The sequence below is a fragment of the Oncorhynchus kisutch genome, linkage group LG2 (assembly GCF_002021735.2).
Source record: "Oncorhynchus kisutch isolate 150728-3 linkage group LG2, Okis_V2, whole genome shotgun sequence".
NCBI lineage: Eukaryota > Metazoa > Chordata > Actinopteri > Salmoniformes > Salmonidae > Oncorhynchus > Oncorhynchus kisutch.
This window is the reverse complement of record NC_034175.2, coordinates 48,405,424-48,419,306: the sequence shown is the minus strand read 5'-3', so window position 1 is coordinate 48,419,306 and position 13,883 is coordinate 48,405,424. Positions and strand designations below refer to the sequence as shown.

The following is a 13,883-nucleotide window of genomic DNA, read 5'->3' as shown; positions in this document are numbered from 1 at the left end:
AGGTACGACGCTCATCTGTACAAACAATAGTATGCAAGTATTAACACGATGGGACCACGCATCCGTCATACCGCTCAGGAAGGAGAAGCGTTCTGTCTCCTAGAGATTAACGTAATTTGGTGCGAAAAAGTGCAAATTAATCTCAGAACAGCAGCAAAGGACCTTGTGAAGATGCTGGAGGAAACTGGTTCAAAAGTATCTATATCCACAGTAAAACGAGTCCTATATTGACAACATGAAAGGGCGCTCAGCAAGGAAGAAGTCACTGCTCCAAAACCACCATAGAAAATCCAGACTACGGTTTGCAATTGCACATGGGGATAAAGATCGTACGTTTTGGAGAAATGTCCTCTGGTCTGATGAAACAAAAATAGAACTGTTTAGCCATAATGACCATGGTTATGTTTGGAGGAAAAAGGGGGAGGCTTGCAAGCCGAAGAACACCATCCCAACCGTGAAGCACGGGGGTGGCAGCATCATGTTGTGGGGGTGCTTTGCTGCAGGAGGAACTGGTGCACTTCACAAAATAGATGGCTTCATGAGGGAAGAAAATTATGTGGATATATTGAAGCAACATCAAGACATCAGTCGGGAAGTTAAAGCTTGGTCGCAAATGGGTCTTCCAAATGGACAATGACCCCAAGCATACTTCCAAAGTTGTGGCAAAATGACTTAAGTACAACAAAGTCAAGGTATTGGAATGGCCGTCACAAAGCCCTGACCTCAATCCTATAGAAAGTTTGTGGGCAGAACTGAAAAGCGTGTGTGAGCAAGGAGGCCTACAAACCAGACTCAGTTACACCAGCTCTGTCAGGAGGAATGGGCCAAAATTCACCCAACTTATTGTGGGAAACTTGTGGAAGGCTCCACAAAACGTTTGACCCAAGTTATACAATTTAAAGGCAATGCTACCAAATACTAATTGAGTGTATGTAAAGCTCTGACCAACTGGGAATGTGATGAAAGAAATCAAAGCCGAAATAAATCACTACTATTATTATTTCACATTCTTTAAATGAAGTGGTGATCCTAACTGACCTAAGACAGGGATTTTTTACTAGGATTAAATGTCAAGAATAGTGAAAAACTGAGTTTAAATGTATTTGGCTAAGGTGTATGTAAACTTCCGACTTCAACTGTACACACACACACACAGAGTTGGTCCAATGCGGTTTCTGTCCTCCACTTTCTCGATAGTCGTTGCTAAGTGATAATTGCCGCTTCCACGTTGGTGTTATTTCTGATAGTTTTCAAAACCTATGAAGATGTCCATTAAATGCAGATATGCAATTTTTTGACACCATAACACAGTACAGACTAGGATGCACATTATCCCAAAAGCAACGCAATAAATATGTCTTGAATACGCTGCTATGTTGTGCTTGTTTAAAGCGGGTAACCACAGAATTTCACCACAAACATTTAAAGAATAAAGCCTCCAACATGGCAGCCGTGCTAAAACCTGGCTGAACTCTATATACAGTATATGGCTCTTTGTGTGCCTAACCCACCTAGTCACAGTGGGGGTGTGTTATAGTGTACCTAACCATCCTAGTCATTCAACCACAGAATTCGCAGGAGGCCCAGGGGGAGTAGAGGCTAGTCATGGCCAGTCACAGCACGTTGTCTTTGTTTAGCGTCCTGTATGCCGGGCTGGTGTCACAACACAGGAGACACTGGCCTGGTCCGGAGGGGGACCCTGCAGGAAGGACAGACAGGCCTCTCCAACATAAACAGACACTATGCCGACATCAGCCACAGAGCTGGGGGGAGGGAGAGACGGGCAGGACTACTGCTCACTGACCACAGGGAGACGCAACGTAACACACTATCAAATAGTAGTTTAAGCTAGAGTATTTTGGTCTGAAATGCTGGATAGTTAGCTTTACAAAAACAGATTGGTTTATTCTGCTAATTACATCAAGACAATAAGATAACGCGCTACAATTGCAGTCCTTTTTCACAATGACTGTAAAGTCAGGGAAAGTTCAATATTCTCTTTATTCTTTAAAGGACAGTCTAGGGTCAGCCGCCTTTCAAGTGACAGTGTAGTGGGATGTTTTCCTGGTTTACAGATCATGTTGTAGAGGGGGAGGTATTACATGACCTGGTTGCTATGCTTTGGTTTCAACCGCCTGAAACCTTATCCTCAATGAGCTAAGGCTACGTGACAGGGAATATGGTTGTTTTTATGTTTATTTTTGAGAGAGCAGGAGAGAGAATCTATGTGCGTGTGTGTCACTGGATATAGCAATGATGTGTGATCTCTCAGGAATAGTGAGCAGGTGGTTATGTCATCTTCTGGGTCAGTGACAAAAGAGATGAGCAAATGGCTTGGCACGGAATGTGGGTGCGTGCACGTGTGCATGTACGTGTGTGCTTGTGTGTGAATGCAGAAGTGAAATGAGAGTGAAAAGGGAAAGTATATATGGTGAGTGCAGGCATGTTTGTGTGCATATGCATAGCTTAAATAGGGATTATGTACATGTCAGAACTATTCCCTCCATTCCCAGTACAGGTGCAGTATCTGTACTAATGCTGGTGACATAGTTCTTGGTAAGATAACACAGCAGAACATATAAAAAACATTCCTGCTCTAAGATAAGACAGTAACATATGGAGAGACTCCGACAGACAGGCTATTAATCGTCCTCCACTCCTAGTGGCACTTACCCAATCTGGCCTAATAATAAACAGTTACTGGAACTCTGAAAGGCATCTCGAAGAACATAACATCCAAAGGAACTGGAGTACAGGGATGGCTGAAGGTTGGGATGTCGAGCAGAGGGACGACAGAGGGTGGGAGCGGGACAGGGTGAGGCCAGAGCTGGGTTTACAAGTTGAACATAGCCCCACTCATCAGGGCAACACAACCCTAGTAGGCCAGGGGTTAGGCTACTCTCAGATGTCAGTGAACCACTACTGCATTAACAGAACCATTAGGACAATTTGACCTAAGAGGGGTATATGGCTCTAAGTCAAAGACACTAGGGGTTAGGCTACTCTCAGATATCAGTGGACCAACACTGCAGTAGACAAGAGCCACGGGCATTTTGACCTAAGAGGGTGATACGGATCCCAGTCAGACAGGCCAAAGGCATTATTATTGTTACTAGTACTGTGTTGATCACCCCCCCACCCCCATCCTGCTCCATCCCAGCCGAACCCCTCCCCATGCCCCCAGAGCTGTAAACACTTCACTTTTTTTTTTTTACAGCTTGTGTTCAAAGTCTGTTTCCATTGAAGAACATTAAATGACATTTGGGAAAGGGTGTGAACTGTAATTGTAAGCCACAGACCACAGGCTAACTGTTAAAAATCAGCTGTTTCAGCAGTCTGCGTAGACAGCATGGCACTGGAACTGTCAAGTCCAATTTAATGTGGCTCCCATAGACTTTTTCGACAGCGGCTTTAGTGGGGACTTTAACAGTGGAATCTATGCACAGTCACCAACTTTCATCCTCATTAACAACTATATAGTGGTGTTCTTTTGGGAGTGAGCTGGTGAGAGATCTTCCATTATAATGTTTGACAGTCTTTCTCTGAGCACGAACATATTGTTTCAGTGTAGGCCTAGTCACTTGTACCGGGCTATAACTAGGGGCCAGAGTTGTTCCTGGTCAGATCATGCAGTCATGTCAACAGGGCTACTCATAACCACCTCTCATCTTCCTCACTACTGCAGTGTGTCCAGTGTCCACAAGGGGTCAGACTTACGAGTGGAGTCCAGTCTGATGCAGTTGCCTTGAGTGGATGAGGCTGACTTGTGATTAGAGTGAGAGTGTGGCAGCAGACTTACGGGGAAGAGTCGAGGCTGATGGAGTTGGCCTGGGTAGAGGACGCAGATTTGTGATTGGAGAAGACAGGGAGGCTGGGCGAGGCGTGAATCACATGGTCCACCAGGTGCCCAACCGACGACGGCCGCATCCTCGTCCCTTCCTGTACAAACGAGTTCCGGCTGCACGCATACACACAAATCGGTGGTTAGGAGGATTGTGTGTGTAATCAAAGCAAATTAATGTACGCTATCCACAGTTGGAAAACGTATATTTTATTTGGATTGCATGATGTTCTGTCCAGCTCTCTGAAACACTTAAATGTGTATAATTCCTTTCACTCATGCAATGAAATGTGTCAGTACCATTAGCGAAGCTATTGGAACTAGAATTCGCTCACAATGTACAGCGGGGAAGTATTCAGTCCCCTTGACTTCATCCGCATTACGTTACAGCCTTATTCAAAAATGGATTAAATCCCCTCAATCTACACACAATACCCCATAATGACAAAGCTAAAACAGGTTTTTGCAAATGTATTCAAAATAAAAATCACATTTTCACAAGTATTCAGACCCTTTACTTAATACTTTGTTGATGCACCTTAGGCAGATCCTCTCAGGCTCTGTCAGGTTGGATGGGAAGCCACTCCTGTGTTGTCTTGGCTGTGTGCTTTGGGTCGTTGTCCTGTTGGAAGGTGAACCTTCACCCCAGTCTGAGGTCTTGAGCGCTCTGGAGCAGGTTTTCATCAAGGATCTTTCTGTACTTTGCTCCGTTCATCTTTCCCTCGATCCTGACTAGTCTCCCAGTCCCTGCCACTGAAAAACATCCCCACAGCATGTTGCTGCAACCACGTTTCACCTTAGGGATGGTGCCAGGTTTCTTCCAGACGTGACGCTGAGCATTCAGGCCAAAGAGTTCAATCTTGGTCTCATGGTCTGAGAATCATTAGGTGCCTTTTGGCATACTCCAAGTGGGCTGTCATGTGCCTTTTACTAAGGAGTGGCTTCTGTCTGGCCACTCTCCCATAAAAGCCTGATTGGTGGAGTGCTGCAGAGACAGCTGTCCTTCTGGAAGGTTCCTCATCTCCACAGAGGAACTCTGGACCTCTGTCAAAGGGCCTTCTCCCCCGATTTCTCAGATCGGCCATGAGGCCAACTCTAGGAAGATTCTCGGTGATTCCAAACTTCAATTTAAAAATGGAGGCCACTGTGTTCTCGGGGATTCAATGCTGCAGAAACTTTTTTGTACCCTTCCTCAGATCTGTGCCTCAACACAATCCTGTCTCGGGGCTCTAAATCAAATTGTATTGGTCACATACACATGTTATTGCGGGTGTATCAAAATGTTCCAATAGTGCAGTAGTATCTATCAATTCACAACAACAAACATATCTACAAGTAAAAGAATGGAAGTAAAGAAATATAAAATATAGCCATTGACTAAAATACAGCAGAATCGAATACAGTATTTACATATGAGGTGAGTAAAGCAGTATGTAAACATATTAATATTATTTAATTGTTCCATTATTGAAGTGGCCAGTGATTCCAACTATGTACAGTTGAAGTCGAAAGTTTACATACACTTAGGTTGGAGTCATTAAAACTTGTTTTCAACCACTCCAAACTTATTTTTAACAACTATAGTTTTGGCAAGTCGGTAAGGACATCTTTGAGCATGACAAGTAATTTTTCCAACAATTGTTTACAGACGTATTATTTCACTTATAATTCACTGTATCACAATTCCAGTGTGACAGAAGTTTACATACACCAGGTTGACTGTGCCTTTAAACAGCTTGTAAAATTCCAGAAAATGCTGTCATGGCTTTATAAGCTTCTGATAGGCTAAAAATCATTGGAAAATCAAAAAGAAATCAGCCAAGACCTCAGAAAAATTGTAGACCTCCACAAGTCTGGTTCATCCTTGGGAGCAAAGTATCTTTATCCACAGTAAAACAAGTCCTAAATTGACATAACCTGAAAGGCCGCTCAACAAGGAAGAAGCCACTGCTCCACTGTAGCCAGACTACGGTTTGAAATTACACATGGGGACAAAGATCGTACGTTTTGGAGAAATGTCTTCTGGTCTGATGAAAAAAAATATTAGAACTGTTTGGCCATAATGACCATGGTTATGTTTGGAGGAAAAGGGAGGAAGCTTGCAAGCCGAAGACCACCATCCCAACCGTGAAGCACGGAGGTGGCAGCATCATGTTGTGAGGGTGCTTTGCTGCAGGAGGGACTGGTGCACTTCACAAAATAGATGACATGAGGGAGGAAAATTATGTGGATATATTGAAGCAACATCTCAAGACATCAGCCAGGGACTTAAAGCTTGGTCACAAATGGGTCTTCCAAATGGACAATGACCCCAAGCATACTTCCAAAGTTGTGGCAAAACTTAAGGACAACAAAGTCAAGGTATTGGAGTGGCCATCACAAAGCCCTGACCTCAATCCTATAGAAAATATGTGGGCAGAACTGAAAAAGCGTGTGCGAGCAAGGAGGCCTACAAACCAGACTCAGTTACACCAGCTTTGTCAGGAGGAATGGGCCAAAATTCACCCAACTTATTGTGGGAAGCTTGTGGAAGGCTACCCGAAACGTTTGACCCAAGTTAAACAATTTAAAGGCAATGCTACCAAATACCAAATAAGTGTAATGTAAACCTCTGACCAACTGGGAATGTGATGAAAGAAATAAAAACTGAAATCAATCTAGATTATTATTTTGACATTTCACATTCTTAAAATAAAGTGGCGATCCACCGGACGTACTACCTGTCCCAGACCTGCTGTTTTCAACTCTCTAGAGACAGCAGGAGCGGTAGAGATACTCTTAATGATCGGCTATGAAAAGCCAACTGACATTTACTCCTGAGGTGCTGACTTGTGGCACCCTCAACAACTACTGTTATTATTTGACCATGCTGGTCATTTATGAACATCTTGACCATGTTCTGTTATAATCTCCACCCGGCACAGCCAGAAGAGGACTGGCCACCCCTCATAGCCTGGTTCCTCTCTAGGTTTCGGCCTTTCTAGGGAGTTTTTCCTAGCCACCATGCTTCTACACCTGCATTGCTTGCTGTTTGGGGTTTTAGGCTGGGTTTCTGTACAGCACCTTGAGATATCAGCTGATGTACGAAGGGCTATATAAATACATTTGATTTGATCCTAACTGACCTAAGACAGGGAATTTTAACTAGGATTAAATGTCAGGAATTTTGAAAAACTAAGTTTAAATGTATTTGGCTAAGGTGCATGTAAACTTCCGACTTCAACTGTATATAGGGCAGCAACGGTGCAGTGGTGCAGTGTTGTGTAACCGGGTGGAAGCTGGCTATTTAACAGTGTGATGGCCTTGAGATAGCTGTTTTTCAGTCTCTCTGTCCCTGCTTTGATGCACCTGTACTGACCTCGCCTTCTGGATGATAGTGGCGTGAACAGGCCGTGGCTCGGGTGGTTGATGTCCTTGACGATCTTTTTGGCCTTCCTGTGACATTGGGTGCTTTAGGTGTCCTGAAGGGTAGGTAGATTGCCCCCGGTGACGCTTTGAGCAGACCGCACCAACCTTGCGGGCTGTGCAGTTTCGGTACCAGGTGGTGATTTTGCCCAACAGAATGCTCTCAATTGGGCATCTGTAAATGTTTGTGAGGGTTTTAGGTGACAAGCCAAATTTCCTCAGCCTCCTGAGGTTGAAGAGGCGCTGTTGCACCTTCACCACACTGTCTGTGTGGGTGGACCATTTCAGATCGGTGTACACATCACTGACAAAGAACTTTAAGCTTTCCACCTTCTCCACTGCGGTCCTGTCGATGTGGATAGGAGTGTGCTCCTTCTGCTGTTTCCTGAAGTCCACAATCAGCTACGTTGCTTTGTTGAGGTTGGTTGAGAGGTTATTTTCCTGGCACCACTCTCCCAGGGCACTCGCCTCCTCTCTAAGCTGTCTCATCATTGTTGGTAATCAGGCCTAGTACTGTTGTGTTGTCTGTAAACTTCATGACTGAGTTGGAGGCATGAGTGGCCACACAATCATGTGTAAACAAGGAGTACAGGAGGGGGCTGAGCATGCACCCTTGTGGAGCCCCTGTGTTGAGGATCAGCGAAGCGGATGTGCGTTTTCCTGCCTTGGGCGGCCCGTCAGAAAGTCCAGGACGCAGTTGCACAGGGCGGGGTTCAGATCAAGGGCCCCGAGCGTAACGATGAGCTTGGAGGGAACTATGGTGTTGAATGCTGAGCTATAGTCAATGAACAGCATTCTTACATAGGCATTCCTCTTGTCCAGATGGAATAGGGCAGTGTGCAGGCGATTGCATCGTCTGTGAATCTATTGGGGTGTCAGGTAGAGGTGATATGATCCTTAACTAGCCCCCCAAAGTACTTCATGATGACAGAAGTGAGTGCTTCGGGGTGATAGTCATTTAGTTCCGTTACCTTTGCTTTCATGGGAACAATAGCGGAAATCTTGAAGCAAGTGGGGACAGCAGACTGGGATAGGGAGAGATTGAATATGTCCGTAAACACTCCAGCCAGCTGATCGGTGCATGCTCTGAGGAAGCGGCTATGGATACCATCTGGCCCGGCAGCCTTGCGAGAGTTAACATGCTTAAATGTCTTACTCATTTCGGCCATGGAGAATGAGCCCCCACAGTTCTTAGAAGCTGGCCTCGTCGGTGGCACTGTGTTACCCTCAAAGCGGGTGAAGTAATACGGAAAACCAGCCACGTCGCGGACACCCTTTGTAGTCCGTAATTGTCTGTAGACCCTGCCACATACGTCTCGTGTCAGAGCTGTTGAATTGTGACTCTCTGTACTGATGTTTTTCCTGTGATTGATATATGGAGGAAATAACTACAGTTTGTATTCGGACATATTCCCAGTCCCCTTGCCAATGATGAATGCAGTGGTTCTTGTACTGAATGCTGCCATCTATCCACAGTTTATGGTTTGGGTATGTTTTTAAAAGTCACATTGGGTACAAAATCTCCTATACACTTCCTGTTGAACCGTAACCGTCGATGTGTTGGTAGAATGCTGGTACACTTTTCCTCAAAATGTGCTTTGTTAAAAATCCCCAGGTACCATAAATGTGGCCTCAGGATATGTTGTTTCCAGTTTGAATAAAGTCCAGTGTAGTTCTTTGAGGGCCGTCGTGGTATCGGCTTGAGGGGGCGTACACATGGCTGTGACTATAACCGAAGAGAATTCTATGGGGAGGAAATACGGTCGGCATTTGATTGAGGTATTCTAGGTCGGTTGAACAAAAGGACTTGAGTTTCTGTATGTTACCATAATGACACCATGAGAAGTTAATCATGAAACATACACGCCCTCTTCTTCCCGGAGAGTTCTTTATTCCTGTCTGCGCGATGTACTGAGAACTCAGACGGCTGTATGGACGGGGACAGTATATCCCGAGAGAGCCATGTTTCTGTGAAACAGAGTATGTTACAATCCCTGATGTCTTTCTGGAAGGAGATCCACACCCTGAACTCGTCTACTTTATTATCCAGAGACTGTACATTAGCAAGTAATATACTCGATAGTATGCACGCCTCCCGAGTCGGACTACAAGTCCACTCAAAATACCTCTTCTCCACCGGCGATGTTTTGGAGCAGCCACTGGAATAAGTTCAATTGCCCTCGGCGGTACGAACAAAGGATTCAATTCGGGAAAGATGTATTCCTGGATGAGGTGTCGACGAGTAGGTAAACCACCACTTCCATCCATATTATTGGCCAAAGTGCAATCACGGGAAAACCAACTGATTAATCTACAATTAAGACTATCCTACCAATGGGACATTAAAAACTGTAATATCTTATGTTTCACAGAGACGTGGCTGAACGCCGACACGGATAATATAGAGTTGGCTGGATTCTCCGTGTATCGTCAGGACAGAGCAGCTACGTCTGATAAGACACGGGGTGGGGTTGTGTATTGGTCAATAACTGCTGGTGTGCAATGTATAAAATGAAAGAAATCTCAAGGTATTGCTCACCTGAGGTAGAATACCTCATGATAAGCTGTAGACCACACTATCTACCAAGAGAGTTCTCATCCATATTATTCATAGCCATCTATTTATCACCACAAACCGATGCTGGCACTAATACCGCACACAACGAGCTGTATAAGACTATACGCAAACAAGAAAATGTTCATCCAGAAGCGGCGCTCCTAGTGGCCGGGGACTTTAATGCAGGCAAATTTAAATCAGTTTTCCCTCATTTCTACCAGCATGTCACATTTGCAACCAGAGGGAAAAACAACTCTAGACCACCTTTACTCCACACACCGAGATGCAGACAAAGCTCTTCCCCGCCCTCCATTTGGCAAATCTGACCATAATTCTATCCTCCTGATTCCTGCTTACAAGCAAAAACTAAAGCAGGAAGTACCAGTGACTCACTCAAAGATATGGTCAGAAAACACTGATGCTATACTACAGATGCTATACTACAGGACTGTTTTGCTTGCACAGACTTGCGGGATTCATCCAATGGCATTGAGGAGTATACCACCTCAGTCACTGGCTTCATCAATAAGTGCATCGACAACGTCCCCACAGTTACCGTACATACATTTCCCAACCAGAAGCCATGTACTACAGGCAACATCCACACCAAGCTAAAGGCTAGCGCTGCTTTCAAGGAGCAGGACCCTAATCCAGAAGCTCATAAGAAATCCTGCTATGCCCTCAGACGAACCATCAAACAGGTAAAGTGTCAATACAGGACTAAGATTGAATCCTATTAAACCAGCTCTGATGTTCGTCGGATGTGGCAGGGCTTGAAAAAAATCAGACTACAAAGGGAAACGCAGCCACGATCTGCCCAGTGACGTGAGCTAACAGATGAGCTAAATGCCTTTTATGCTCACTTAGAGGCAAGCAACACTGAAGCATGCATGAGAGCACCAGCTGTTCCGGACGACTGTGATCACACTCTCCGTAGCTGATGTGAGCAAGACCTTTAAAACAGGTCAACATTCACAAAGCACCATCAACACCACTGAGCTGCTGGTCTACAGACAATTCCTTTGACCTCAAGGCTTGGTTTTTTCTCTGACATGCACTGTCAAGTGTGTGACCTTATATAGACAGGTGTGTGCCTTTCCAAATCAATCAATTGAATTGACCACAGGTGGACTTCAATCAAGTTGTAGAAACATCAAGGATGATCAATGGAAACAGGATGCACTGGAGCTCAATTTCGAGTCTTACAGCAAAGGGTCTGACTACTTACGTAAATAAGGTATTACTGTAAAAATAACTGTTTTTGCTTTGTCATTATAGGGTAATGTGTGTAGATTGATGAGTAAAACAATTAATTTAATCAATTTTAGAATAAAATTGTAACAACAAAATTAGGTCAAAGGGAAGGGGTCTAAATACTTCCCAAATGCACAGTTTGTCTCACCCTCTCGAAGGTCATGATATGTAGGCATTATATTAGGACATGCTATAAGGAGTAGTGTCAGGAACTTACTGGTTAGGGGTTCCGGGTGGGGAGCGTGTGGGCAGGCTCTGGGTCTCCAGCCTCTCGTCTGATAAGCTGTTCCGGCTCACAGCCTCCCAGTCTGTGCCGCCCATCAACTTCCTGGCCAGGGGCTTACTGGGAGACCTACTCAGAAAGGAAACACAATCAATCACATGACCGAGCCAAGGAGAACGTGATACTGCTGACCAATGGGATGGAGGACTGCGTGGTAAAGGAGATGGGGGGAAAAAAAGACACCCTATTCACTACTATATAGTGCACTACCTTTAACCAGGGCCGACATAGAGTGCACTAAATAGGGAATAGGATGCCATCTTAGACACAGCCAAAGATATGAAACAATCCAGACTTAAGCCCAGATGTTGATGCTGACTGAGGCCCCAGCTCAGAAATAAAGATATAAGCTGTGAGACTAGGATGTTATGTTTGGCCCATCAACACCACTAATTCATCCTACATCATCTCTGGGTAGAGGGGCAATAATAAGGCAGTAAATGAACACTAATTAGGTTGGTGCTCGTTCACCATCACTTCCTATATTGACTTTGGGCATTACAGATTTAAGGCTGTCTTACTCTTATACGACCTACCAGCAGTAACGCGGCCTAACATACATTCAGAATGCATCTGTTATATACATGTAGAGACAGTACAGTGCTGTGGTGCATTACGTACCTGGCGAACACCCGGTCCTTGATCCCCTTCTCTTTGCCATACTGCACCGACTGCACCTCTGTCCTCCCGCTGCAGAGACAACGTTCAAACAACATCCAACGATCATTTAATACCATTCAGCCACATATTACAAACTGCTGTGCTGCACCTTACTTCCCAACATGCGCTTCAATAATGCATAAACTCCGCTCCACTTCGTATTTCTGTTTCAACCATGTCTCAGACTTTTCTCAGACCAAAACCCCGATTTGTCACAGCACAATCTAGAACGATGAAACTCAGAAGTTTTAGCCCCCTCATCACCTCCACTCACAGCACAGCTCAGAGCAAATACTCAAGTATTTAAATGTCAACAGTGAACAGTTTACATTTGTTTGTACTATTTCTAAACTACATCTGAGAAATGAGTCCATAATGAATAATAGAAGAACTCCCTTTTCCCCCCCAAAATAAAAAGCATTTTGAAAAACAAGCTCAGTTCTGGGGCATGGTTAATAATTCAACTACTTTCCTCCAAGATGAGAGCACGATAGCCAACAGCTAATGTAACTCCCCAAACACTGATGATTGATGGAACTTGTCATTGTGACCTAGCAAACCTGTGTTGACATTTCAATTACAGTGTTTTGCGGCTGGCAAGGGTGTGTGTACGCAGATGCTCATGGGTGGCAATGGGGATTTTCGCCTACCAGTAACGAAACTTGGAGCCCAGGGTAAAGTAGTGGGCAAAGAAGTTCTTCTGGGGGGGAACGGGCCGGTCCAGACGGAAGAAGGTGTGGTGTTCTACACAGGTCTTCCATAAGTTCTTACAGGCTCTGTAGTTTACCATGTTAAACCCCAGCAACGTCTCCCTGGTCTCATTCTGTAAAGGGAGGGAGGGAAAGAGAATGACAGTGAGTGACAACAATAATGACAAATGAGATACAGTTCGAGCTGCTGGTATGTAACCGCCATCCACAGATCATTATATTTTTTTCGGTCCATAGGCTTTACTGTGTACTATGATTCTCCTTGTTCGTTGTGACCTAGGGTTAGAGTCTGTATGTGTGTGTTTAGCATGCCTGAGACTCAAGTAGCAGAAGTGAGGAGGTGTTGAGTCAAGGTCTTTGTCACAGAAGGGGGAGACAGGCATCAGGGGGTTAATCCTTGTCTGCTGCCACAACATCACCATACCCCTCCCTCAGCCGCCAGAGGGTCTCCTGATGTCACACACCACTAGCCATGAAGACATGGTGGTCCTACTTGGGTACTAACAGAAAAGGCGAGTTTGCTGACCATCCACACTTGCATCTTGAAACAACTTCAAGGAAGAGCAGGTTCTCTGAACAACCCCATCATCATGTACATTAGACTAGAGGTCACCTAGCCTCGCCGTGAGGTCAGATAAAATAGGGTTACTCTCTTGCTCACTGGAGACAACTCACTAGTCCAGGAGAAGAAAAAAAAATAAAGGGGCAATTTAATTTCCTGGTTTGTTGTTGCTTTTTAAAGGGTGTGCTGTGACCCGTGCTCACATGACCGGCCGTGAACAGCCTTACCCATCTGTCCATGGACGCATCCCAAATGGCACCCTATTCCCTATATACTGCACTATTTTGGGCAGAGCCCTGGCCAAAAGTAGTGCACTAAATATGGAATTGGTTGCCATTTGGGATGTACCCATGAATTATACAGCCTGAGTGACACCATGGAGGCTGGCTGACGGCCGCAGTGCTTTTAGTTCAACTGCTCTGGAAATACACCACATCCATTATTGAACCAGGGAAGAGGGGAGTGGATGGGGAAATAGAGGGAGTGGATGGGGATCTTTTCCTGGGATTCCATGGTTCCATCATGGGGCTTAACGGAACAGAGAGGAGAGGAGGGAGATGGAGGGAGCCAGCAGCTTTCGAATCAGTTTTAGATCACGCTCACCGCCTCCC

General features: G+C 45.0%; 1 protein-coding gene across 3 annotated transcripts in view; it reads right to left on the bottom strand.

Annotated features, from left to right (window-relative positions):
- The window catches only part of LOC109867540 (tyrosine-protein phosphatase non-receptor type 4), a 97,120-nt gene that overhangs the window by 28,981 nt on the left and 54,256 nt on the right, over positions 1-13,883 (bottom strand). For 2 of the 3 annotated variants that reach the window (XM_020456751.2, XM_020456769.2), the window contains exons 12-15: positions 12,651-12,823; positions 11,962-12,030; positions 11,275-11,409; positions 3,800-3,958 (exon numbers count right to left, since the gene is read on the bottom strand). In XM_020456751.2, the coding sequence (XP_020312340.1) occupies positions 3,800-3,958; positions 11,275-11,409; positions 11,962-12,030; positions 12,651-12,823 (536 nt within the window). The remainder of the gene's footprint in view (positions 1-3,799; positions 3,959-11,274; positions 11,410-11,961; positions 12,031-12,650; positions 12,824-13,883) is intronic. The other variant, XM_031796267.1, reaches the window with a different exon arrangement.